The sequence below is a fragment of the Bos taurus genome, chromosome 25 (genome assembly GCF_002263795.3).
Source record: "Bos taurus isolate L1 Dominette 01449 registration number 42190680 breed Hereford chromosome 25, ARS-UCD2.0, whole genome shotgun sequence".
NCBI classification, from domain to species: Eukaryota; Metazoa; Chordata; class Mammalia; order Artiodactyla; family Bovidae; genus Bos; species Bos taurus.
The window spans coordinates 23,296,576-23,318,965 of record NC_037352.1 but is presented as its reverse complement, the minus strand read 5'-3'; the positions used below and the strand labels follow the sequence as shown (position 1 = coordinate 23,318,965).

The window sequence follows — 22,390 nt, the reverse complement described above, 5'->3', positions numbered from 1 at the left end:
TGGGCTCCTGTCTATGGGGTTGCACAGAGTCGGACACGACTGAAGCGACTTAGCAGCAGCAGCAGCAGCAAGCTACTAACACTTTCACTTCCACCTTTTTAGGCCATTCCCACCCAGGACTTCTCAAACATATAAACCGTTAAATTCCTTTTTGGTTCATGCTTGGTTCAGATACTATGTGGAATTTATGCATATTATAACCAGGACAACCCTAACCAACAGAGTTCCACGGCTACACTTCTAACCACTGGGAAAGATTTTCTTTAAACATGCTCTAATATATTATGATGGGAACAGTTTCTTCCTCCTCGTGGAGGAAAGGAAAAGAGACTAGAAACAGACATAATCCCAAGATATCTAGGAGCATCAATGTCAAGAGTTGAAGGTAAACTCAAAGAAGACTCTCACACAGCAATTCATACATGAATGAGAACCAGTGAGTACCGAAAATAAAACTCTTATTCTAAATAAGAAAATCAGTGGTTCCGGGTAAGGTTATGGGGTTTTTGTTGGCTGAGATCACCATGCAATTTTTAGAGTCTAAATGGGTAATAATCTATTTAACACCTGGCATATACATTACTACAATAATTTATAACATTAAATGTCTTAAATATTTATGGAAACATGGTATGTTCATTTTGTTTGTCCATATTCAGATATTCATCGCTAGTAAGGAAAGAAAAATGCCACCTGGCAATATACTCTTTGTATCCAAAAACAAATCTTAAAAATTGGCTAAGAAGTGGGTAGAGAAAAAAGATAGCCAACTGTGTTTGAGTTTGTTTGTTTTAAACATTCTCTAAACATCTGTTTTGCCTGTTTATTGTTTACTGAATGTAAGCCTTTTATAAAGTCTCTTATTTTGCAGGGGCAAAATACGTGGGATTAGCCCACTTTGGAAGCAACCTGAAGTCACGCCATGTTTTAACTCAAGAAAAGCCTTGCTTTGAGATCAGTCTGTGTCACATGACCACCACCTAGTGGTGGGGTACGTAAATAGCAGGAATAGCTGACAGTTCCATAAACACCTTTTAAATGGACCCCAGCACCGTCCTGGTTTTTTGTTTTTTTTTTTTGTTTTTTTGTCATGCTCATTTTGATCAGAACGAGATCTTCCCTCCAGGATGGCAGAATTAGAAACCAAGAAATTAAGAAACCAGACTCAATGGACATGAGTTTGAGCAAACCCCAGGAGATAGTGAAGGACACGGAAGCCTGGTTGTACTGCAATTCATGGGGTCGTGAAGAGTCAGACACGACTTAGCGACTAAACAACAACAAGAAAACAGAAATCTGGGCAGGATCAAAATAACTATGGAATTAAGAAAATGTTAATGATGACAGTGGTTTATCAGCACTTTCCAATGACTGGAGCTCTTACCACGAGGAGTCCACAAAGTCAGTCCAGGTGAAAAGTGAAAGTGAAATTCGCTCAGTCATGTCTGACTCTTTGCAACTCCATGGACTGTATAGTCCATGGAACTCTCCAGGCCAGAAGAGCAAAGTGGGTAGCCATTCCCTTCTCCAGGGTATCTTCCCAACCCAGGGACTGAACCCAGGTCTCCCACATTGCAGGCAGATTCTTTACCAGCTGAGCCACCAGGGAAGCTCAAGAATACTGAAGTGGGTAGCCTACCCCTTCTCCAGGGGATCTTCCTAACCCAGGAACTGAACCAGGGTCTCCTGCATTGCAGATTCTTTATCAGCCAAGCTACCAGGGAAGCCCTGGTAAGTACAGGTAGTTCAAGATACAGTCATATTGAGGAGAGATAGTTTACCAGAGGCCCAAATGAAGGGCAAATGTAAACTATGCAGTTATCTAAGGAAAAAGCATTACAGTGGAGGAGGCAACAAATGCAAAGGCTCCATGACAGGCAACGTTTGGCTTCTTGCAGCACATACAAAGTGAGGAGATAAGTATGATTCAGGCAAAGAAGCAAAGACAAGAAGGCTCTTGACTGTAGGTAAAGAGGTGGGCAGGGATCAGGTTCTTTAGGGCTTTATAAATCATGATCAGGACTTAGAATTTTCTTTTCGGTTGATAAAAAGCCATTGGAAAATATGAAGTAGGAGAATGATGTGGTCTGCTTTATGTCCTAAAAGCATCACTTACTCTAGTCAATGTGAAGAGCAGACTACAGAGGTCAAGGGCATTAGCAGAGGGACTTCCCTGGTGGGCCAGTGGTTAAGAATCCACTTTGCAATGCAGGGGAAACAGGTTCGATCCCTGGTCAGAAAACTAAGATCCCACATGCTGAGGGTCAAATCAGTCCAAAGGGCATAATACTGAGGCCCACACACCCCAGAGCCCGGGCTCTGCAACAAAAGAAACCACCACAATAATAAGCCCACACATCACAACTAGAGAGGAGCCCCTGCTCGCCACAGCTAGAGAAAGCCTGTGCACAGCAATGAAAAGCCGATGAGCCAAAAATAAATTAACTAATTAATTTGAAAAAACAGTGTTACCAATACAGTATATTAACACATATATATGGAATTTAGAAAGATGGTAATGATGACCCTTGGAGAAGGCAATGGCACCCCACTCCAGTCCTCCTGCCTGGCAAATCCCATGGACAGAGGAGCCTGGTGGGCTGCAGTCCATGGGGTCCTGAAGAGTCGGACATGACTGAGCAACTTCCCTTTCACTTTTCACTTTCATGCATTGGAGAAGGAAATGGCAACCCACTCCAGTGTTCTTGCCTGGAGAATCCCAGGGATGGGGGAGCCTGGTGGGCTGCCGTCTATGGGATCACACAGAGTCAGATACGACTGAAGTGACTTAGCAGCAGCAATGATGACCCTATGTGCAAGACAGCAAAAGAGACACAGATATAAAGAACAGCCTTTTAGACTCTGTGGAAGAAGGCAAGGGTGGGATTATTTGACAGAATAGCATTGAAACGTGTATATTACCACATGTGAAACAGATGACCAGTCCAAGTTTGATGCATGAAACAGGGTACTCAAAGCCAGTGCACTGGGACGACCCAGAGGGATGAGATGGGGAGGGAGGTGGGAGGGGGGTTTAGGACAGGGGGATATATGTACACACGTGGCTGATTCATGTCAATGTATGGCAAAAAACTACCACAATACTGTAAAGTAATTAGCCTCCAATTAAAATAAATTAATTAATTTAAAAAATAAAAAAGAGTGTTAGCAGAAACAAGGCTAGAAGTCTACTGGGCAAGAGCTGTGTGTGGTACCAAGGCAGACTGACAGATATGTAGATAGATAGGTAGACAGCTACCTATGTATACAAACACAGGTGTGTGTACATACATATATCTTCATCTGATCAAATACATTTATCATAATAACATAGTCTTTACAAATACAGAAGAAAATTATTATTTTTAATATAAAAATCAATATAAGTAAGTACATTTTTATGGCAATAAAACTTAAGACTGATGTTTAGAAAATATCAAATTCTTAATAGAAGTAGAAAATCAGGTACATTTTATGTGTCCTTCTAAAATATCCTGTGACCTCTTAAAATAGTTCTATGTTCCACACAAAAAGCACTGCATGTGTGCTAAGTTGCTTCAGTTGTATCTGACTGCAATTCTGTGGACTGCAGGCTGCCAGGCTCCTCTGTTATGGGATTCTCCAGGCAAGAATCCTGGAGTGGGTTGCCATTTCCTCCTCCAGGGGATCCTCCCAACCCAGGGATCGAACCCATGTCTCTTACATCTCCTGCATTGGAGGGGGGCAGGGGGGGAAGGTTCTTTACCACTAGCACCACCTAGGAAGCCCAGCAAAAAGCATTATGCCCACTCAATTTATTTCGTCCTTCCAACTGGATTCCCTTCTGGATGGAAGATAATAAAAAGAGGTCAAGTATGACCACATCCTTGTGTTAGTTACTTTAGCAGATACTTTAGCAGATGACCCCAGACTCATTCTCCCCTCCTTCTTGGACACAGAAACATTCATATCGGTCCTGGAATCCCCTGCAGTTCGATGTGGTCCTGTAGTGGAATTCTCACCAAGAGAAAGAGCAGAAGTCATAAGTGTTATTTACTCCACTTGCTAAAGAGGAAATTACTTCCTGCACTTTGTCCTCTTTGCCAGACTATTTGCTGGAAGGAGAAGACTCTTGAGAGCCCCTTGGACTGCAAGGAGGTTCAACCAGTCCATCCTAAAGGAGATCAGTCCTGGGTGTTCATTGGAAGGACCGATGTTGAAGCTGAAACTCCAATACTTTGGCCATCTTATGCGAAGAGTTGACTCATTGGAAAAGACCCTGATGCTGGGAGGGATTGGGGGCAGGAGGAGAAGGGGATGACAGAGGATGAGATGGCTGGATGGCATCACCGACTCGATGGACATGAGTTTGAGTGAGCTCCGGGAGTTGGTGATGGACAGGGAGGCCTAGCGTGCTGTGATTCATGGGGTCGCAAAGAGTCGGACATGACTGAGCGACTGAACAGAACAGAACTGAAATGGGGTAGAGTATCAGCTCTGAACCTAGGAGAAAAATCCTTTAAGGCAGGGGTTCTCAGTCAACCACAGGCAATTTTGCTCCCCAGGGACACCAGGCAATGTTTGGAGATATTTTTGGCTGTTCAGATGGTGGGGGGGTGGGGTGAGGAGTTAACTACTGGCAGCTGGGACGGGCAGCAGTCAGAGGGGTTGCAAAACATCCTACAATGCATAGGACAGCCCTCCACCACAAAGACTTTCCTGATCCCAAATGTCCACAGTGCTGAAAGTTGAACAGGTTTACTATAAAGCAACCTTCTTCAAACTTTGTGCAAAATAATTCCCCAAGTGTCTTCTTAAAATGTAAATTCTGGGGCTTCTCTGGTGGTCCAGTGAGTAAGAATCTATCTTGCGATGCAAGGGACATGGGTTTGATCCTTGACCCAGGAGCATCCCACATGCCTTGGAGGAACTAAGCCCATGCGAAACAACTACTGAGATCCAGCTCTAGAGCCCGAGAGCCACAACTACTGAACCCACGCGCTACAACTACTGAAGCCCATGTGCCTAGAGCCCCAAGCCCTGCAAAAAGAGAAGCCACAGCAGTGAGAAGCCCAAGCAACACAACAAAGAACAGCCAGCCACTCACCACACCTAGAGAAAGCTGCAGGCAGTAATGAAGACCCAGCACGGCCAAAAACAGATAAACAAATCTTTTTAAAAATAGTCAATTCTGCTTCAGAAAGTCTGGGGTGGAATCTGGGGTTCTGCATTTCTAACAAGCTCCCCAGGGGATGGTAGAGCAACAAGATGGAAAGAATGGAACTTGAGTCTCTGATTGGTCTTCCTGAGCATGATAACCCCAGCAGTCCAGACTGGAGTACCCAGGGGGTGCTGCTACTCAAACATACACGCCCACACACCTGAACTCATAGTTTTCAGCTTGTGTTCCTTCTGAGAGGCTGGTCTCAGGCAGCACTGATTGCTACAAACTCTGAATATTGACATTTCAATTTGAATATTGAATATTCAATTTGAATACTGAATTTCAGAGGAAAATCATCTATCTTATGTAAAGCCACTACAGGTTGGGATCTCTTTGCTGCAACAGTTCAGTTCTTCCCCTAACTAGTACAGTGTGTGTATGCATGTTCGGCTGTGTCTGACTCTTTGTGACCCCTTGGACTGTAGCCTGCCAGGCTCTTCTGTCCGTGGAACTCTCCAGGCAAGAATACTGGAGTGAGTTGCCATTTCCTTCTCCAGGGGATGTTCCCAACCCAGGGACAGAACCTGCAGCTCCTGCATTGGCAGGCAGATTCATTACCACGGCATCACCTGCGAAGCCCAACTAGTACAGTGACCATCTGCAAACTGCCAATGGTGATGTCTATGCTGCTGTTTGGCAAGATACCTCAAGAGCCTCAGAGGTGATATTTTCCAGAAAAAGAGGAAAAGGAAAGGGAAGAAAAGGAACAAGATGGTGGCTTCTAGAGAGCTCTGGGAAGAGTGTTTTGCTGCTGTAACAAATGACCCCAAACTAATTGGTGGCATGCCCTGGAAGTCAGAAGTCTAAAATGGGTCTCCGTGGGCTACAATCAAAGTGTCAAGGGGGCTGTATTCCTACTGGATCTTCCAAGGAAGAACCCATTTCCTGGCCTTTGTTGTAGCTTCTGGAAGCGGCCTGAATTCCTTGGCTCCTGGCCCCTTCTATCTTCAAAGCCAGCAACAGAGGGCTGAGTCCCTCCTGTGCAGCCATCCCTCTAAATCTCTCTCTTCTGCCCCCTCATCCATTTGAAAGGACTCCTGTGATTACATGGGGGCTCATCCAGATAACCCAGGATAATCTCCCCCCTCAGGTTTAGCTGTTGAGCAACCATAATTCCATCTGCAACCTTAATTCTTCTTTGCCATGTGATGCAGCATGATCACAGGTTTTGGAGATCAGGATGTAGTTATTGGGAGGATGTGTTATCGTGCCTTCCACAGCTTAGAAAGTAGGCTAGTCAGGCAGCCAGAAGGTGGGACATTACTATGCCTATCTGGTAAATGCAGAGAGGGTGCATAGGAAGAAGGGATGACAAGCCATTTGGGAGCAAAACGAGAGAATCTCCTGGTCACTCCCAGAGCTCATCCACTCCAGGGCAATCCTTAAAAGCACATGTGCTCTATGGCTTTTTATGTTCTCTCAGTGTGAAAGAAAGATGCCTCAGTGGTCATGAGTCAGGTAAAAGAATTATGCAGACAGAGGTTCTCCAGGAATTCTCTGGATCTTCATGCAGTCTGCCCTCACAATGTTTGATATCCATGGTATATAATAGTTTCTGTAAATTAAACTTCTTAATCTAACTTTATGATAAGAGTACCTGTCCTGTATTTCAGGGACTCCCTGGAGTGCAACATTCCAGAAAAACAATTACCTGGGGGAGTTCATGGAAATGTGTGTGGATTAACAACAACTACAGGAGATGGACAAAGCAGATGCAAGCACATCACCATGATTCTGCCCTTGCAAAATCACTCGGGGCTTATCAGAAACGGATGTTCCCATTTTAGAGATGAGAAAACAAAGGCTCAAAGGCTAAATACTCTCTAGGCACCCAAAGCAAGGTAGACACAGCACTCAGACTCCAATCTTTAATTTCTGATTTTAGGTTCAGCTTTCTTTCCTAAATATCACAGAGCTCCAAACAGGCAAGCGGCCCTAGGATAAAGGCACTCAGACTGAGGAAATGACTCACATGTCCTCAGCTCCAAATCTCCAACCCTTTGCTGAGGCCTTAACCTGGAGGCAGAAGGGTGGATTTACACCTATCGTGTGAAACAAATCAAACACAGCCTCCACTTCACTGTTTGATTAAATGGCAACGATGTCATTTTGATCATGCATTTAGAGAAAGATAATACCAACTACTCCTGAGCATAACAGCCTATCAGGAATAATCCAGGCTCTCCTAAAACTTTGGCAACTATAGCAACAAAGGCCAGGAACCAAAGGCCACCTGTTAACCATGGCTTGGGAAGGCCTGCGGTGTGACCCCGTGACTGTCACTGCCCTACTGAAGTCTCATTCTCTTGATTTTGTAACACTGGGATAAGACGGTACCTACTTCATGAAGCTGCCGTGAAGGATAAATCAGGTAACGTGGTGTGCCGGCAGGACCTTTTGGGGAGACTGTCTAGCCCACACAGCTTGTTTGAGTGGGTTTCTCTTTCTTGTACCCAAAATAGTCTTGCAAAAATAGTACTTGAAAGAACTGAAAACAATTCTTAGCCAGAGTTCCCAAGGAGTGTGAGTGTGTGATTTCTTTGCAGAAGCCTGGAGTTTTGTAAGAAAATGGCACAGAGAAGGTACCCCTTTCATTCAATAAACTGTCACTGATTCAGAATTAGTGATGAATACGCCACCGTCATGAAGTGCCTACCTGTGCCAAGTACTGCTTCTGGCTCAGTACCCTGGCGAAATCAGGTGGGACAAGACCCTGCTCCCATGCACTTGATCTTCTGGGAGGGAGAGTGAAGTCATTAGGATGATTTGGGAGAGTAATACATCCTCTGAAGAAAATAGAACAGTGGAACAAGCTCAGAAGTGGAAAAAGGTCTTTAAATTAGGTAGTGTGGAGAGGTCTTTGGGGGAATCTGAAATGTGAGCCAAGATCTGAAGGACAGATAACCAGATACCTGCATTGTAGTAGTGGGATTGGGGGGGGCGGAGGGCAGTGGGGGGCAGAGAATTCCCAGAAGAGAGAATTAAAATGTCCTGGAGCTTCCCTGGGGGCTCAGTAGTAAAGAATCCACTTGCCAATGCGGAAGATACGGGTTTGATCCCTGATCCGTGAAGATCCCTCATGTCATGGAGCAACTAAGCCCAGGCACCACAACTACTGAGCCTGTGCTCTTGAGCCCTCGAGCCTCAACTCCTGAAGCCTGGGGGCCCTAGAGTTGGTGCTTCGAAACAAGAGATGCCACCGCCACGAGAAGCCCATGCACTCAACTAGAGAGTAGCCCCTGCTTGCCACAGCTAAAGAAAAACAGTCCTCAAACCATCGAAGACGTGGCACAGTCAAAATAATTACATTTAAAAAATTTTTTTAAATAAAATGCCCTGAAGTGAGAATGAACTTGGTCCCAGAAGAGAAAAGGAGACATTTCCACAGTCCGTTTTGGGGGCAAAACCCCACAGTCAGCCTGTCCAGTAGGCAGGCCATGCACATATGGGAAACCAAAAGCTTCCAGCACAGAAATACCAGCATTTACTGTTCACTCCCAGGAAGCTGGAAGACCACCCTTCCAGTGGAAGACAGCTTGGGGACAAATGAAAAGAAATGCTGTGTGTTTGGAGCCAAACACCTAGGTCTGAATCCCAACTGCACATCTTGACCAAGTTCCTTGACTTCTCTGTGCCTTGGTTTCCTGACCTGTACAACGTGACTGATCCCAGTAGCTGTCTCACCAGGTTCTTGGAATGATTGAAACCATGGCTTGGGGCAGAGCCTGGCACCCACAACATGTGTCCACCACTGGCATTCTTACATATTGCTACTATGATTCATTCAGGTCCAACGCTTAAATCGTCACCTCTCCGTTTCATTAAATAACCATCACTTGGCTGCGATTCATTTTTTGGTGCTGCTTTGTAACAACAGGAGTGCACCTAAACTCACTCATTTACATCAATTCAACAGTTAATCTACACTAGGAATGATTCTTGCTGTGGTTTAATCACTAAGTTGTATCCGATTTTTGCAATCCCACCAACCTCCTCTGTCCATAGAACTTCCCAAAAAAGTATACTGGAGTGGGTTGCCATTTCCTTCTCCAGGGGATGTTCCCAATCTAGGGATCTCTTTTTTTTTTTTTAACTTATTGATTTTTTACCAAAGGAAAATTGCTTTACAGAATTTTGCTGTTTTCTGTCAAACCTCAACATGAGAAACCATGTCTCTTGCATTGGCAGCTGGATTCTTTACCACTGAGTTACGAGTGAAGTCCCTTCAGTCTGGGATATAAAGCAGTCAGTACCAGCCCCCTATGAGGAATTCTAACACTGTTTATGAACCTGAACAGTAGTAGTTATCTTACAATCCTCCCCTCAGTTCAATAAAAGGTAGAAAGTAAGGGAATCTTGTCTTTGAAGTACGACATTTTGGCTATGTTCATAGAAACAATATCTTCAGACTACTCTCAAACACACCTGACACACCTCTAGTAGCAAAGATAGCCAATCAAAAGTGGGTGGGAAGGAAAAGGAAGAAGTGCTGTCCCAGAGAAAGAGGACTCCTTCTAGTCACTGTTTTCTTCTCTGACACCCCTCCCTAAAGTATTAAAATTTTGTTCTTGCAAGTCCTTTGCAAGTTTTGCTAAATTTATTCCTGGTTATTTTGTCTCTTTGCTTGGTTCTATAAATAGGATATTTTCTCTCATTATATTTTCAAAATGCTTGGCATGGACATATAGGAAAACTATAGATTTTGCATAGTAATTTCCTTACCAGTCACCTTAAAGAATTTCACTATTATTTCTAATAGTTTTACGCATGGGAGTGGGGATTGCTTATCTTAGGTCTTCCAAAAAGAGGTTAAACTACTAGCAACAGGTGATAATTCTATCTTCTCCATTCTTATTCTTTTTCACCTCACTGGATTATCTATTTATTCCTGAGCAATGGTAAATAGCAATGATGATAATTGGCATTCTGGTCTTGTTCTGGATTTAACGGTGATATTTCTAGTGTTACACCATTAAATACGATGCTGGCTTTGGGTATGATCTGATTTTATCAGCAAATGTTCTAAAAATCAGGAATAAACACTTAGCTTTACCAGACTGTTTAGCATCCACAAAATAAATAAGATTTTTCTCTAAGTGAAAAGTATGAAGAATAAACCACACAATTTTTTAGGTTTCCCAAGATCAAACCATCCTTCCACTCCTAGAATAAATGGCACTTTGTCAGGACTTTACCTTGTAATGTAATCGCTTAATTGTCTATTTCTCCACTTGAGTTCTTTCAGATCACTGGCTATGACTGATTTATGTCTGACACATAGCTGACATTTAATACATGTTTAATGAATAAATAACTGAACTAACAAGTACACTCAACCTCCTCAAACTAAACACTTGTACCTCTTTCTGACCTAAAAAAGTGGGAGAGATCATACACCTTTCCCAGAGTGGATCTTCAGATGTTTACTGTATATGTGGTGTTAGTACAGTTCAGTCACTCAGTTGTGTCTGACTCTTTGCGACCCCATGAATCACAGCACACCAGGCCTCCCTGTCCATCACCAACTCCCAGAGTTCACTCAGACTCACATCCATCGAGTCAGTGATGCCATCCAGCCATCTCATCCTCTGTCGTCCCCTTCTCCTCTTGCCCCCAATCTCTCCCAGCATCAGAGTCTTTTCCAATGAGTCAACTCTTCGCATGAGGTGGCCAAAGTACTGGAGTTTCAGCTTTAGCATTATTCCTTCCAAAGAAATCCCAGGGCTGATCTCCTTCAGAATGGACTGGTTAGATCTCCTTGCAGTCCAAGGGACTCTCAAGAGCCTTCTCCAACACCACAGTTCAAAAGCATCAATTCTTCAGCGCTCAGCTTTCTTCACAGTGGTCCCTAATTCTTTTATCAATAGAATCCTTGAATATCTCATTCTTTATGGGGAAACTCTTCCCTACGGTTGCAATGGGAATAAGCCTCCTTCCCTACTCCCATCACCACCCCAAGCCAAAGGGGTGGCTACATCCCCCAGGCCTGAAGAGAGCACCACACAGATTGTTTAGGAATGGGTACATGATCCAATCTGGGTCAACAGCATCTCCAGCAATTTCTTACAGAAACCCTTAAGAAAAAAAGTTCTCCAAAAGAATTGATAAACCAAAAATTGCTTGTCTAGGGTTGCTGCTTACTGTCTTGCTTAAGGTGTAGTGAGATAACCTGAGAACGAAGCGGGTACAGCAGAAAAGACCAGAAAGAAACAGAGACCTGGATTCAACTCTTCCTGAAGCCATTACCCCTTAGACTTTCTAAGGAATAAATCAATAATTACCTTTCTTGATTTACAATAGTTTAAGCTCAATTTCTACCACTTATAACCAAAAAAATAAGGCCTAATGCATGTGCTGATTTGTTTTCCTGCATATGTGCTTTATACATTCTTAAATAAAGGTTGAAAGTAAAAAAGTGTTTTAAAGGAAAGCGATCCTAACTAGCGTGTGTTAAAAATCAACCTCCTGCTTTTAATTAATGGCAAGATAGGCAGAAGGGCTCCCTCCGTGAATTATAATTTCAGATTGAAATTCCCAAGACAGTTATAGAAGATCTTGTTAAACCGCAGAAACCAATAGAATCAAGAAATTACTTTAATAGGGTGATGGTTCCATCAGTTCCAGAGATACCATCCATTATGCAAAACCAAAACCTTTAAAACTTTCTACTGTACAACCCTAGCAATCCCTCATTCACCTGAAGTCTCACAGCTTCTCTCCTGACTCAATTTAAAAGTAAAAATGACTGGCATGATTTACAAAAATAAAAATAAATAAATCATGACGTGATGGCTGGAGAACTCCCTAGTGAAAACTGCCAAATCTCAAGACAGGGAGTTCTGCGGGGTCTGTCTGAACCATCCTGCATTCTCAAAAGCTTTCAACTCTGCTGAAAAACTAAAGACAAACATGGCCTTGGCATCCTAAACTCCTCTGTACCTATCGGGGCAAGTGGCATCCATTTCTATCATAGATAAAAATGTCAGCGGGCCAACCCAGAGAGCCTCACCAGCTCCCTGTCCCATCTCCTTTATGGGAGAATTTTGGCTTCACTTGCCTCCTGAAATCAGACTCTTCTCCTTCAGCTCAAGTTACAACAGACTAAATTCTGGAATCTGGTTTTGATTATTCTCTGGAGAGCTACTTAAGAGATGCTTCAGGGTTGGAAATCCCTCATTCAGACATAATCTTGAAATAAAAGGCTATGTTCAAATGAAAAATGCATTACAGCATCTCTTTAGGGCCTTCTGGGCCCTAAAGGGAAGGATAAAAGGAAGGAATGGAAGGAAAATGAAGAAGAAAAGCAAAAAGAGGAAGGAAAATGGGAGAGAGAGCGGAAAGAAGGGGAAAGGAAAATATGTCATAACCTGTGTAGGGCACTTTGAATGTCATTTCATTTCATTCTCACATCATTCCCTTGGAAGGAAATACTATTGAGCCCATTCTGCAGATGAAGACATTGAGGCTTGGTGATATTAATTCATCCAAGGTCTTACAGTGAGGATGCTGTATGACCGGTTCAGAGATACAAATACACATTCTAAAGTACATTGCTTCTAGCCGACTAGCTTCTTTCCTCCAAAGAGTCCAATACAAGTTTGCTCTAGAACCAAAATATGTTAGTGACTGAATGGACCTTATGGAGATTATAAAGTCTCATCATGTAAGTGGGCTTCTCTGGTGGCTCAGTGGTAAAGAATCTACCTGCCAATGCAGGAGACACAGGAGAGGTGGGTTCAATCCCGGGGTCGGGAAGATCCTCTGGAGAAGGAAATGGAAACCTACTCTGGAATTCTTTACTGGGAAATACTATGAACAGAAGAGCCTGGTGGGCTACAATCCATGGGGGTCACAAAGAGTCGGACGCAACTGAGCATGCATGCATCATGTAAACAACAGAGAAGGAAGGAAGAAAGGAGAGGGAGGAAGAAAAGAAGGAGAAAGGAAGAAGCTATTAAGAAAACTGATATCCAATAAAATAAGTGTGTGGCAAAGAAGGACCTAGAACCCAATTTTTCTAACTCTTAAGTCTTTACTTAAGAGTTAGTCTTAAGTCTAACTCTTACTCTTCACAGGACTCTGTTCACAGGACCAGAATCTGTTTTACTGGTGCAACTGATCACATGGATCAAATACAGGCACTCCTGATTAAGCAGTGAACAACTGAGAATTTTCCCGCCCTCAAGAAAATGTTTGCTGGGAACAAAAGGGAAATTTATTTGTAATTGTCTTTTTCTGCTTCAGGCTCCTGTTTATATCCAGCTTCCTTTGTTGTTGTTGTTACAATATATCTGAGAGACTTCCCTCATGCTGTTGCAAAATTGGTTAAGGGGGAAAACATCTAAATTGAAAGAGCGCACTTAAGCCACAATTCTGGCAACTGCAGAGGGTACTGGTATGCCAGTTACTTTCAGAAATGAGTTTAAACCAAAGGTCACTAACCAGTAGCCAGCTGGCTGTAACCAGCCCACAGATGTGTTTTGCTTGTCCCACAGTGCTGGCCCACATGGCACTTTTAAGAAATCTCAATCTGCTGCCAACGTTAAAAACCAGGCCACTTCCATCAAAACCCAGATTTGTAGTTTCTCTTCCCAAGTGGAAGACAGAGTTCCCCTGATGCCACATTTGCAAACGGAAAAGGCGTGGCTGGAACAGAACAGCGGCTGCCCTTTTGGACAGAGCGTCTGTGGCCCAGTTTCTCCCCACCTAGTCTATTTCACTCCAGTGTATTACCCACATGAGCCCTGAAGGCATCTGATGAGTGACCCTTGATTTAAAAGGTTAAGCAGATGTAGACTGCAAAGCCCATCATTATTAGTCTTTTCCCAAAAACATCCCCAATAAAAGCCTCCAGTTAATGTTATGGCAGCTGTGAAGGGATATTCATTGTTTTAGAATATATATTCACTTTTATTATTTCACTTATTCCTCCAAACAACCCTGCAAGGAAGGAATTACTCTCAGGTAAACTGAAGCTGAGTGATATTTAAGTCAGTTATCCAACCCAGATCATTCAACTAGTAAGTTGCAAAGCCGAGTATTGAACCCAGTTTTACTCAGTTACAAACACTGTAGAATGCTTTGAAAAGAATACTTTGAGAAGCCATGAGGTTTGTTTCTACCTCAGGGCCTTTGCACTTGCTCTTCCCTCTGCTTGGCAACCTCTCCACTCAGGTCTTCACATGGGAGGATCTTACTCATTCACGATACTTATACGACCTCCAGAGAGTTTTTCCCTCATCATTGATAACACGTACACACACACACACACACACACACACGCACGCACGCACGCTCATTACTTTCTATGCCCCTGCTACTCAAAGAGAGGTCCAGAAATCCGCAGAATCAGTATCACTTTGGAAATTTGAAATTCACACTCTCAGGTCCCTCCCCTAACCTATGGAATCAGAACCTGCATGTTAACAATACCCCCAGGTGATTTGTGTGCATTTAAAGTTTAAACAGCGCTGCTCTACAGGATGGAAATAAATACAGCAGGAGGCACACGTGTAATTTCAAATTTTCCAGTAGCCACATTAAAAGAGTAAGCAGAAAGACCTGTTCGTTTGCTGTCTCCCCTTTCCCCACTCCCACCCCCACTAAAATGTCAGTTCCAGGAGAAGAGGTGCTTCATCTGTCTTGTTCACCCTTGTATCCCCAACACCTAAAACAGTATTGGAAACAGGGTAAGTATTATTAAATGTCTGTATCATTAAATGTATCATTGTAAGTATCATTAAATGAATGAAAGAAGGAAGGAAGGAAAAGATTTTGCTAGCACTCTACCTACCAGCCTTTGGACAACTGCAGCTTCAAATCTCAGCTCAACCCCTGAACGGCTAAGCAACCTCGAGCAAATTGTTTTCCCATCTGAGGGCCAACTGTAAAGCAGAAAGGCTGCTCATTTGCTCACAGTCTCATCATGCCACCTAGATGTGATTACACGTCTATAAAGCGTGAACTGCCATGATAACACATGTTCAATTCATGCCAGTGCCTTACACAGCCGTCCTTCCTTCTCTCTCTAAACACCTCATCTGAACGATGCTGTGGACTACGCTCCTCTCGGTAGCGCAAGCAAAACTACTGAACCTGCTTCCCCAGGCTATTTCCCTCCAGCCAACAGGACGTGTGTCATAACTGCTGACAGTGGAGACATCTTGACCCCATGGAGGGTCACTTCCCATTGCCCTACAGCTGAGAGGCTTCCAAAGCCAAGTAGTCAGTCACTGGACAGTCTGTGATCTACAAGATAGACCACGGCTCATGTCATCGAATTCACTTTGATGAGTTCTGCAATGGCAGCCACTTGGCTTGCCACAAGGCCCCACCCCTTAGAGGACTGTAAGGTGTCTGCCCAGACAGTATGTATCAGCTCCTATTGAAAAGCATATCGTAGCTTTGTCCTTTTACTTTCGGGGGAGGGGGTGTTTGATCTACCCCCATTTATTAATCACTGGCCTGTGTCAATCCACCAAGTGAGGCTTGCTGTTCCATAGCTTTAACACACATCCTAATCCATCAGCCTATCTTGCCCTGCAAATCTGATGCACACGTTCTAATCTCAAACGTGTTTTTAAATCACAGTAGATCCACAGCATAGGCGAAAGCAAAACCCGGATTTAGACATAACTGGAGTGACACGGAGGAAATAAAACCCGGGCTGCTTAGTTAAATGCGACAAAACTCTCGCCAGCTCTGCCGAGAGCAGCCCCAGTTTCTTCTTGCTCTCCCTCTCGCTGACATCACAACCACCGGAATCACTTGCAGAATCAGTAGGCTACTGGGAAGCACATTGAAAAGAACAGGAAAACAAATAATGGGAAAAGGGGATCAAAACCTTTAATTAACCTGTGAATCTCCATTCAGGCAAACAGTAGAGTAAGATTTCAGATAAAACACATACCATACTATAACCATTTAACGGGGAGGTACTATAACCATTTAAGTAGAGATGCCACCATTTAAAAGACTGGAACCAGGGAACCAGGAAGAAGGGTTTCTGTTACTGGTTTGAATCAATGCCACTGCGTCCCTTCTACAATACGGTGAGGATGCCATCCCCTCTTGGCATATGGGAGGGAGAGAGAGAGAGTGAGTGTGAGTGTGTACTCAGCTGTGTCCAACTCTTTGCAACCCCATGGACTGTAGCCTGCCAGGCTCCGCTGTCCATGGAATTTTGCAGGCAAGAATACTGGAGTGAGTTACCATTTCCTCCTCCAAGAGATCTTCCCAACTCAGGGACCGAACCCACATCTCCCACATTGCCAGGTGGATTCTTTACCACTGAGCCACCTGGGAAACCCATGAAGAGAGAGGGGAGCTAAAGGGATGGAGTCAACAGAAATCCCTAAAATGCCCTCAAAGCAAGGCTGAATCTGTTAAGGCTGGAGAGCTATCCTAGGATCTGAAAGGTTTCTGGGAGTCTTCTCAACATCCAGATTTGGGTGGAAAACGACGCTTCGATGTTAGATAAGATTCTCCTGCAGTAACTGCCATCAGCTTCACTAAGTGTAATAAGGACTTACCCTGGGTGTGATGCTGGGGCAGCAGATGGAAGATACAGAGATAGCACATGGTCCTCTTAAGTGAGGATCGGGTGAATCTAGTTCCATTTGCATCTCTTAGTCCTATGGGATGCGGAGTCCCAAATACCACCCGTGATGGCTGAGGGTACCACATGTTGGAATAAGATCTTCAACAGCCATGTCCTATGAGCGAGGCAATTTACACACCTCCTTTTCCCAGCTGCAGTGTAAAAGAATGTGGCATCTGTCAGCATCATCTATCTTTTCATTCAAGAGAATGCTCCCGACCCTACAATGGGACCTCGTGACATGCAGTCCACATTACACCATTCATCAACTTTATTTTAAGTCATCTGAATAAAACACCTCCTTTTCCATTTCCAGCTGCCACAGAGCAACTGAAACACATGTTGGAAAGATTTGATCTTTATTCCTCCCTCTCCCCCAAAGGGCATTTGACACTTCTCACAAGATATACAGCTCTAAAATTAGAATTGGAAAAAGCCATGGTTACCCCCTTAGAGCCACCGTTACCCCACAGCAGAAACCTGAACATTCCTACAACCAACAATTTAACAACTGAAACCTTCCCAGACATCATACCCCTTTTTTTTATTTTGCTGTTGTTGCATTAATCATCCTAACACCTTTTTAATTATAATTGCAAACTGGAAGCCATGGCTTGTGATGTTATAAATACTGATTTTCCAGTTAAATTAGGCATTTGCTGTTTTATGTTTTGATAGAAAGGGACTGTTTGAAGCCTCCTAAAACATTGCAATTAGTTCTCTCTGTTGAAACAGACAAGACATGAACAGACACATTTGCTGTTTCAGTTTAATGTGCTGGAATGTTTATGCCTAAGTGTACTTCTCTCAAGCTTTGAAAGCATAAGGCATATTTTTAAAAGGGGAAGAAATCAATCACAATACACACATTATATATTTCCAAAGTTATTTCTAAAACTTCCCCAGCCTGTAATTTAAACTTAAAAAGCACATCTCTTCTACAAGAAGGCGACCTGTCAGGAAACAATCCTTATTTTACCTATTGGCTCTGTTAATATGATAACATCACTTAGCTGACAAAGCCTGTGTTTCTGGTTGACAATTGCAATTAATTACTGAGATGCAACCGAGATGCAGCCAGCCATCCAGATCTGTTTTCCAGAATCATTAAGAAAAAAAAAAGAAAAGGAAAGAGGGAAGGGCAGGGGAGAACGCTGGTCGATTAATTTATTTTACCTGCACTTAACTTACTACTTCTCCCTTCCCTCGCTGCTGGCAGAGGGTGGGAAAGGAGGGAGATGAACAAACAACTCACTAGACACAAGCTCCAATCTGTTGCAATGAGGCACGGGTTAGAAAGGGCACAGGTGCAGGGCATGAAAACTCCTAGGGCATCAACTGTCATGTAGACACAGATGCTCCTGATGCAAAATTAACCCGGGGTTCAAGCAGCCCAAGAGGGACGGAAAGTTCTGGAGATGGGGGGCATCCTTAGTCTTTACGAGAAAGCCCAAACTCCCAGCATCATCTTGTTAACTGTTCCCGGTTCATTCTGCTCTAAACTGAAAACACTGAAGTTGGATTCCAGCCACGCAAATGCGTTTGAGGGCGATCTTGAGAGATTCCAGGAAATCCCAAAGCCCTTTAGTCAATCCGGCTTGTCCAGCTCCATTCCTCGGCGTCCCCAACACAGAAGCGCACCGCCCCGCAAGAGCCTGGCTTAGGAAACACCCCGCGGACACGAGGGCTGGGGATTCCCAGACTCGGAACTAGGCAGATTCCGAAAACAGCTCCCTGGACGAGGAGTCTGAGGCAGGCAGAGCAAGGGGACCCCTCTCTCCTCGCCCTGGAATAAAGTGATCCCTGGCGAACCTCCAGCCCTGCCCGCCGTTCCCCCCCAGGCTGCCCCGCCAGGATGCGCAGAGCCCTCGGGGGCTCACGGCTCTCGGAACGCTGCCCGGATCCCCAAGGGCAGAGGGAGCGGCTGTTTCCCGAGTGGGTCTGTCCCCACGCGCCCATCCCATCCGCCGAGCCCGGGGTCCTACCTGTACCACTCCAGCCCCTTCTCGTAGTTCCTGTCGAAGAAGTGCGGCTCTACGCCCACCGCCCGCACGTCCGGGTGCACTCGGATTGCCTCCAGCAGCGCGCGGGTCCCTCCTTTCTTGACCCCGATGATCAGCGCCTGGGGCAGCTTCTTCTCGCCGTAGTCAGGGGTGCTGGCGGCGTTGCCGCTCCCGTTGGCTGCCCTCCGGCCTGCGAGCTCCTCGTCCGTGGTGCTGGACTCCGGCGCTTCCCTCTCCACCAGCGCGCTCTGCGCCGTGACCATCTCGCCGGGGGTCAGCGGGGTCCGGAGCCAGGCGTCCCGGGCGCCCCCGCTGCCGCTCGCCAGTCCCCAGCCGTCGGCCCCGGGGGCGGCGGGCTGCCTGGGGGGCTCGGGCGGCTCCCCGCGGCTCGCGTTGTCCGGCGGCGGCGGCGGCGGCGCGGGCGGCTGCGAGGGGGCGCCGAGGCGCACGGGGGGAGGCGGCAGCGAGGGTGGCGGGGGCTCGGCGGCGCCCGGCGGCTCCTGCAGCGCCAGGGGGAATTGCAGGGAGCCCGAGCCGCCCAGGAGGCTGTAGCACAGGTAGGTGACGGACAGGGACAAGGTGCACATGAAAAGCAGCTTGCGCGCCGGCGGGCCCTTAGCCGAGACGCCGGGCGGCGGCGGCGCGGCGAGAGACGGAGGCGGAGGCGGAGGCGGAGGAGGTGCGGGCCACGGGGCCATCGCGGCTCCCGGCTCGCGGCGGCGGCGGCGGCGGCGGCGGCCCCCGGCGCTGCCCGGACATGGTTTCAGCCGCCGCCCCCGCCGCCGCCGCCGCCGCCGCCGCTGCCCAGCCGCCCCGGCTGCATGAAGCGACGCCGCTGCGCCCCCGGCCCTGGCCGCTGTCCCGCTGCGCCGGGGGGGAGCCCGGCCGCATGGCCCCCCCTCCCCGCTCTCCTCGCGGCGTCCGGGGGGCCCCCCACCACCCCCCTCAGTCTCTGGCAAGGGGACCGAGGGGGGCGCGCGGACCCGCCGGCTGCACCTGCTCCGTCTGCAGCGCCCCCGCTTCCCCGGCTCCGCCGCGGCTCCCGCTCCAGCTTCTGCCGCCGCCGCCGCGCGCTGTGGCAGCCCCGAGTTCCTTCCCCGCTGCTAACTTTCTGCCGGGAGAGCGGAGAGACGCGGAGGGGGCCGGGCGCGCGCCCCGCGCCGCCGAGGGAAGGGGGAGTGCGCCTCGCGCGCGCCTGTGGAGGGGGGCGCGGGCGCGCGGGCGTGCGCTCGGGCTGGGGCACCCGGGGAGGCGGAGATCGCGCCCCCAACCCCGCGCGCCGCACGCACTCGCTGGAGGTGTTCTCCGCCCCGCCCCGCGTGCTTCCCCTCCCCTGGGAGCCGGGGACGCCGGGTTCTCCATTCCTCTCCCGGTACTTTTGAGGGACGTAGAGCCGGACGCCCGCCGCCGGTGCTGCTCACCTGCGAGCTGGGGGACCCGAGGGCAGCGACCTCTCGCTTCCCCTTTTCCCCTGGGACTCCGAGCAAACTCGGCCCATCCCCCGACCCGCCCGTCTCTCACCCTGGATAGCCTCCTGCCTTTAGTCCAGGAGTGGTTTCTTCATAACTGCTCTCTCATTCCAACTTCCATCTTTCCATTCTCCCCATCTTATCTTGAAGCTCCTGACGGGTGGAGCGTTGACACAAACCCCCAGGTTTCTCTACCCCTAGAGCTTTCGCGTCCTTCCCCGCCACCGGGTGACTGCGCATTCTGCTCCAAAAGATGAGTCTGTTCCCTCATCCACACCCTTAACCACAGGTACACCTGCGCCCCTTGGAGGCGTTGCCACTAAAGGAGTTAGATTTCCCTGGACTGAAATAGACTGTGACCATTATCGCTCTAAACACCTTATAAGCAGAGGCAAGTTGGATTGCAGGGTGTCTATGCATCGCTTCACTGAATTTTTTTAAGTACATTCTTTTCAGCGAAATTTCCACCCCTCACGTCCCTCTCCAGGGGAGGTAATGGTAAACATCAAAAGGCTTTGGAAGATTCAAAACTAGACTTGCTTCCCGGAGGTGGGGGAAATCGGAGTCTGCAAAGGGAAGATGAGGCAGAGTCATTAACGGAGTAGCTCTAGTGAACTCGGAGTCCTGGGGACAGGGTTGGCTCTGCACACACCCGCGAACAGTATCTCCCAGGGGCCAGCTCTCGGGATCCCATTCACCCCGCCAGCCACAGCTGGGTGCCTGGCGGGTCTGTCTGTTTTCACCTGGCGGCTGATCTGGTTGACATCCCCGGGTTTTGTTTGATCACATAATAGGAACAACAGTTGAAAGAAAATGTATATAGTGTCTAAATATTAACCAGATACCTAGTGCCAGAGAGGGGAAGAAAATGTTAATCAAATAAGATGAAGAACGCGGACTTTTCCCTGAGTGAACAAAAGCTCACTGCTGCTCTCAGCTGGACACGAGTTTCCTTCACTACAGCTTTAGTTCAGATAAAGATTATTCCTTTATAATATATATATTTTTATGGTACACGAGAGACCTCTGAAATGCAGAGTCTGGTGTCCTGTAAATCATTCCGTGTAACTACTGATGCTTTTTTCAAACACCACAGGACTGTATTACTGTAATGTTAATGGGAAGAAGCCAACCAGAGCTAGGAGAAACCACAGGCTTGATCCATCCCTCTTCCCACTGGGAGGCCCCGGTGGCAGCAAATACTGCTGCTGCTGTGCCCCCGTCTCCCTTCCACGGCCCAGATACCAGCCTCCAAAGGGATGCTCAGCATGTGGTCCAGGGCTGCCCTGTAATACACGTTCCCAAACTTTTACATCTGCCGTCAGCAATCCAAATGAACCTGCTAGGCATCTAGTTTCACTAAATATGTGCTTTCTCGTTTGGAAAGGTTTTGATAAAAGGATGTTAAAATTTAACTCAGAGGTATCACACTGGTGACCAACAAAGCCGAATGTGGCTCGCACAGTGATGTGAAGAAATTTCAACTAGCTGCAATATTTAAGCATAAAGGGCCTTCCACCCCCCAAAATCTGGACATGTGGTTTCTGTTGAAATAGCAGATCCAGCAGTTTTGGGTCCCTCAGCCAGAGCTGAGAATCCCTCTATAGGAGGGGCATGGATGCCCTCTTCTTCATGAGGCACCCAGATTGCCACCCTACATTTATGTTACTTGCCTGGATGATGCTAATGAGGAAATTTCCTGGGATCCCTTTTCCCTCTTGTCCCCAAACAGTCACATTTTAATGAAAGACTCTTGGAGGAAGAGAGCGCCACTAGTAAGACAATAGGTCCCCCAGCGGATGGGAGGAGCTGATTTGGGGGACAGAGGAGGTTTGTAGGTTTCTCACTTAGGCAGCTGTCTATTTTTTTTCTAGTCTTGATCCAGCTTTTCTGGGAGTGAGTTCTTGAAAAACCTGTGATAAAAAGCAGAAGCTATCTACATAGGGAGAACTCAGCCTTCATTCAGCAATTCCCAGTAGATCTGGAGACCAGATAGAATTTTTTTTTTTTTTCCTGTTTCCACTGCCAACACCCATGCTCATTCAGGCCTATCCAAGTGTTTGCAATATTCCTCCAACTGCTCTCCAGGCCTCCTGTGAGCCTCAGGAGCCTGTTT

At 46.7% G+C, this 22,390-nt stretch overlaps 1 protein-coding gene across 1 annotated transcript in view; it reads right to left on the bottom strand.

Annotated features, from left to right (window-relative positions):
• HS3ST4 (heparan sulfate-glucosamine 3-sulfotransferase 4) overlaps window positions 1-19,507 on the bottom strand; it is a 497,281-nt gene extending 477,774 nt beyond the window's left edge. The window contains exon 1 of the mRNA XM_024985282.2: window positions 18,788-19,507. Within this exon, the coding sequence (XP_024841050.1) occupies window positions 18,788-19,503 (716 nt within the window). The 5' untranslated portion in view covers window positions 19,504-19,507. The remainder of the gene's footprint in view (window positions 1-18,787) is intronic.
• Between the last annotated feature and the right edge of the window lie 2,883 nt (window positions 19,508-22,390).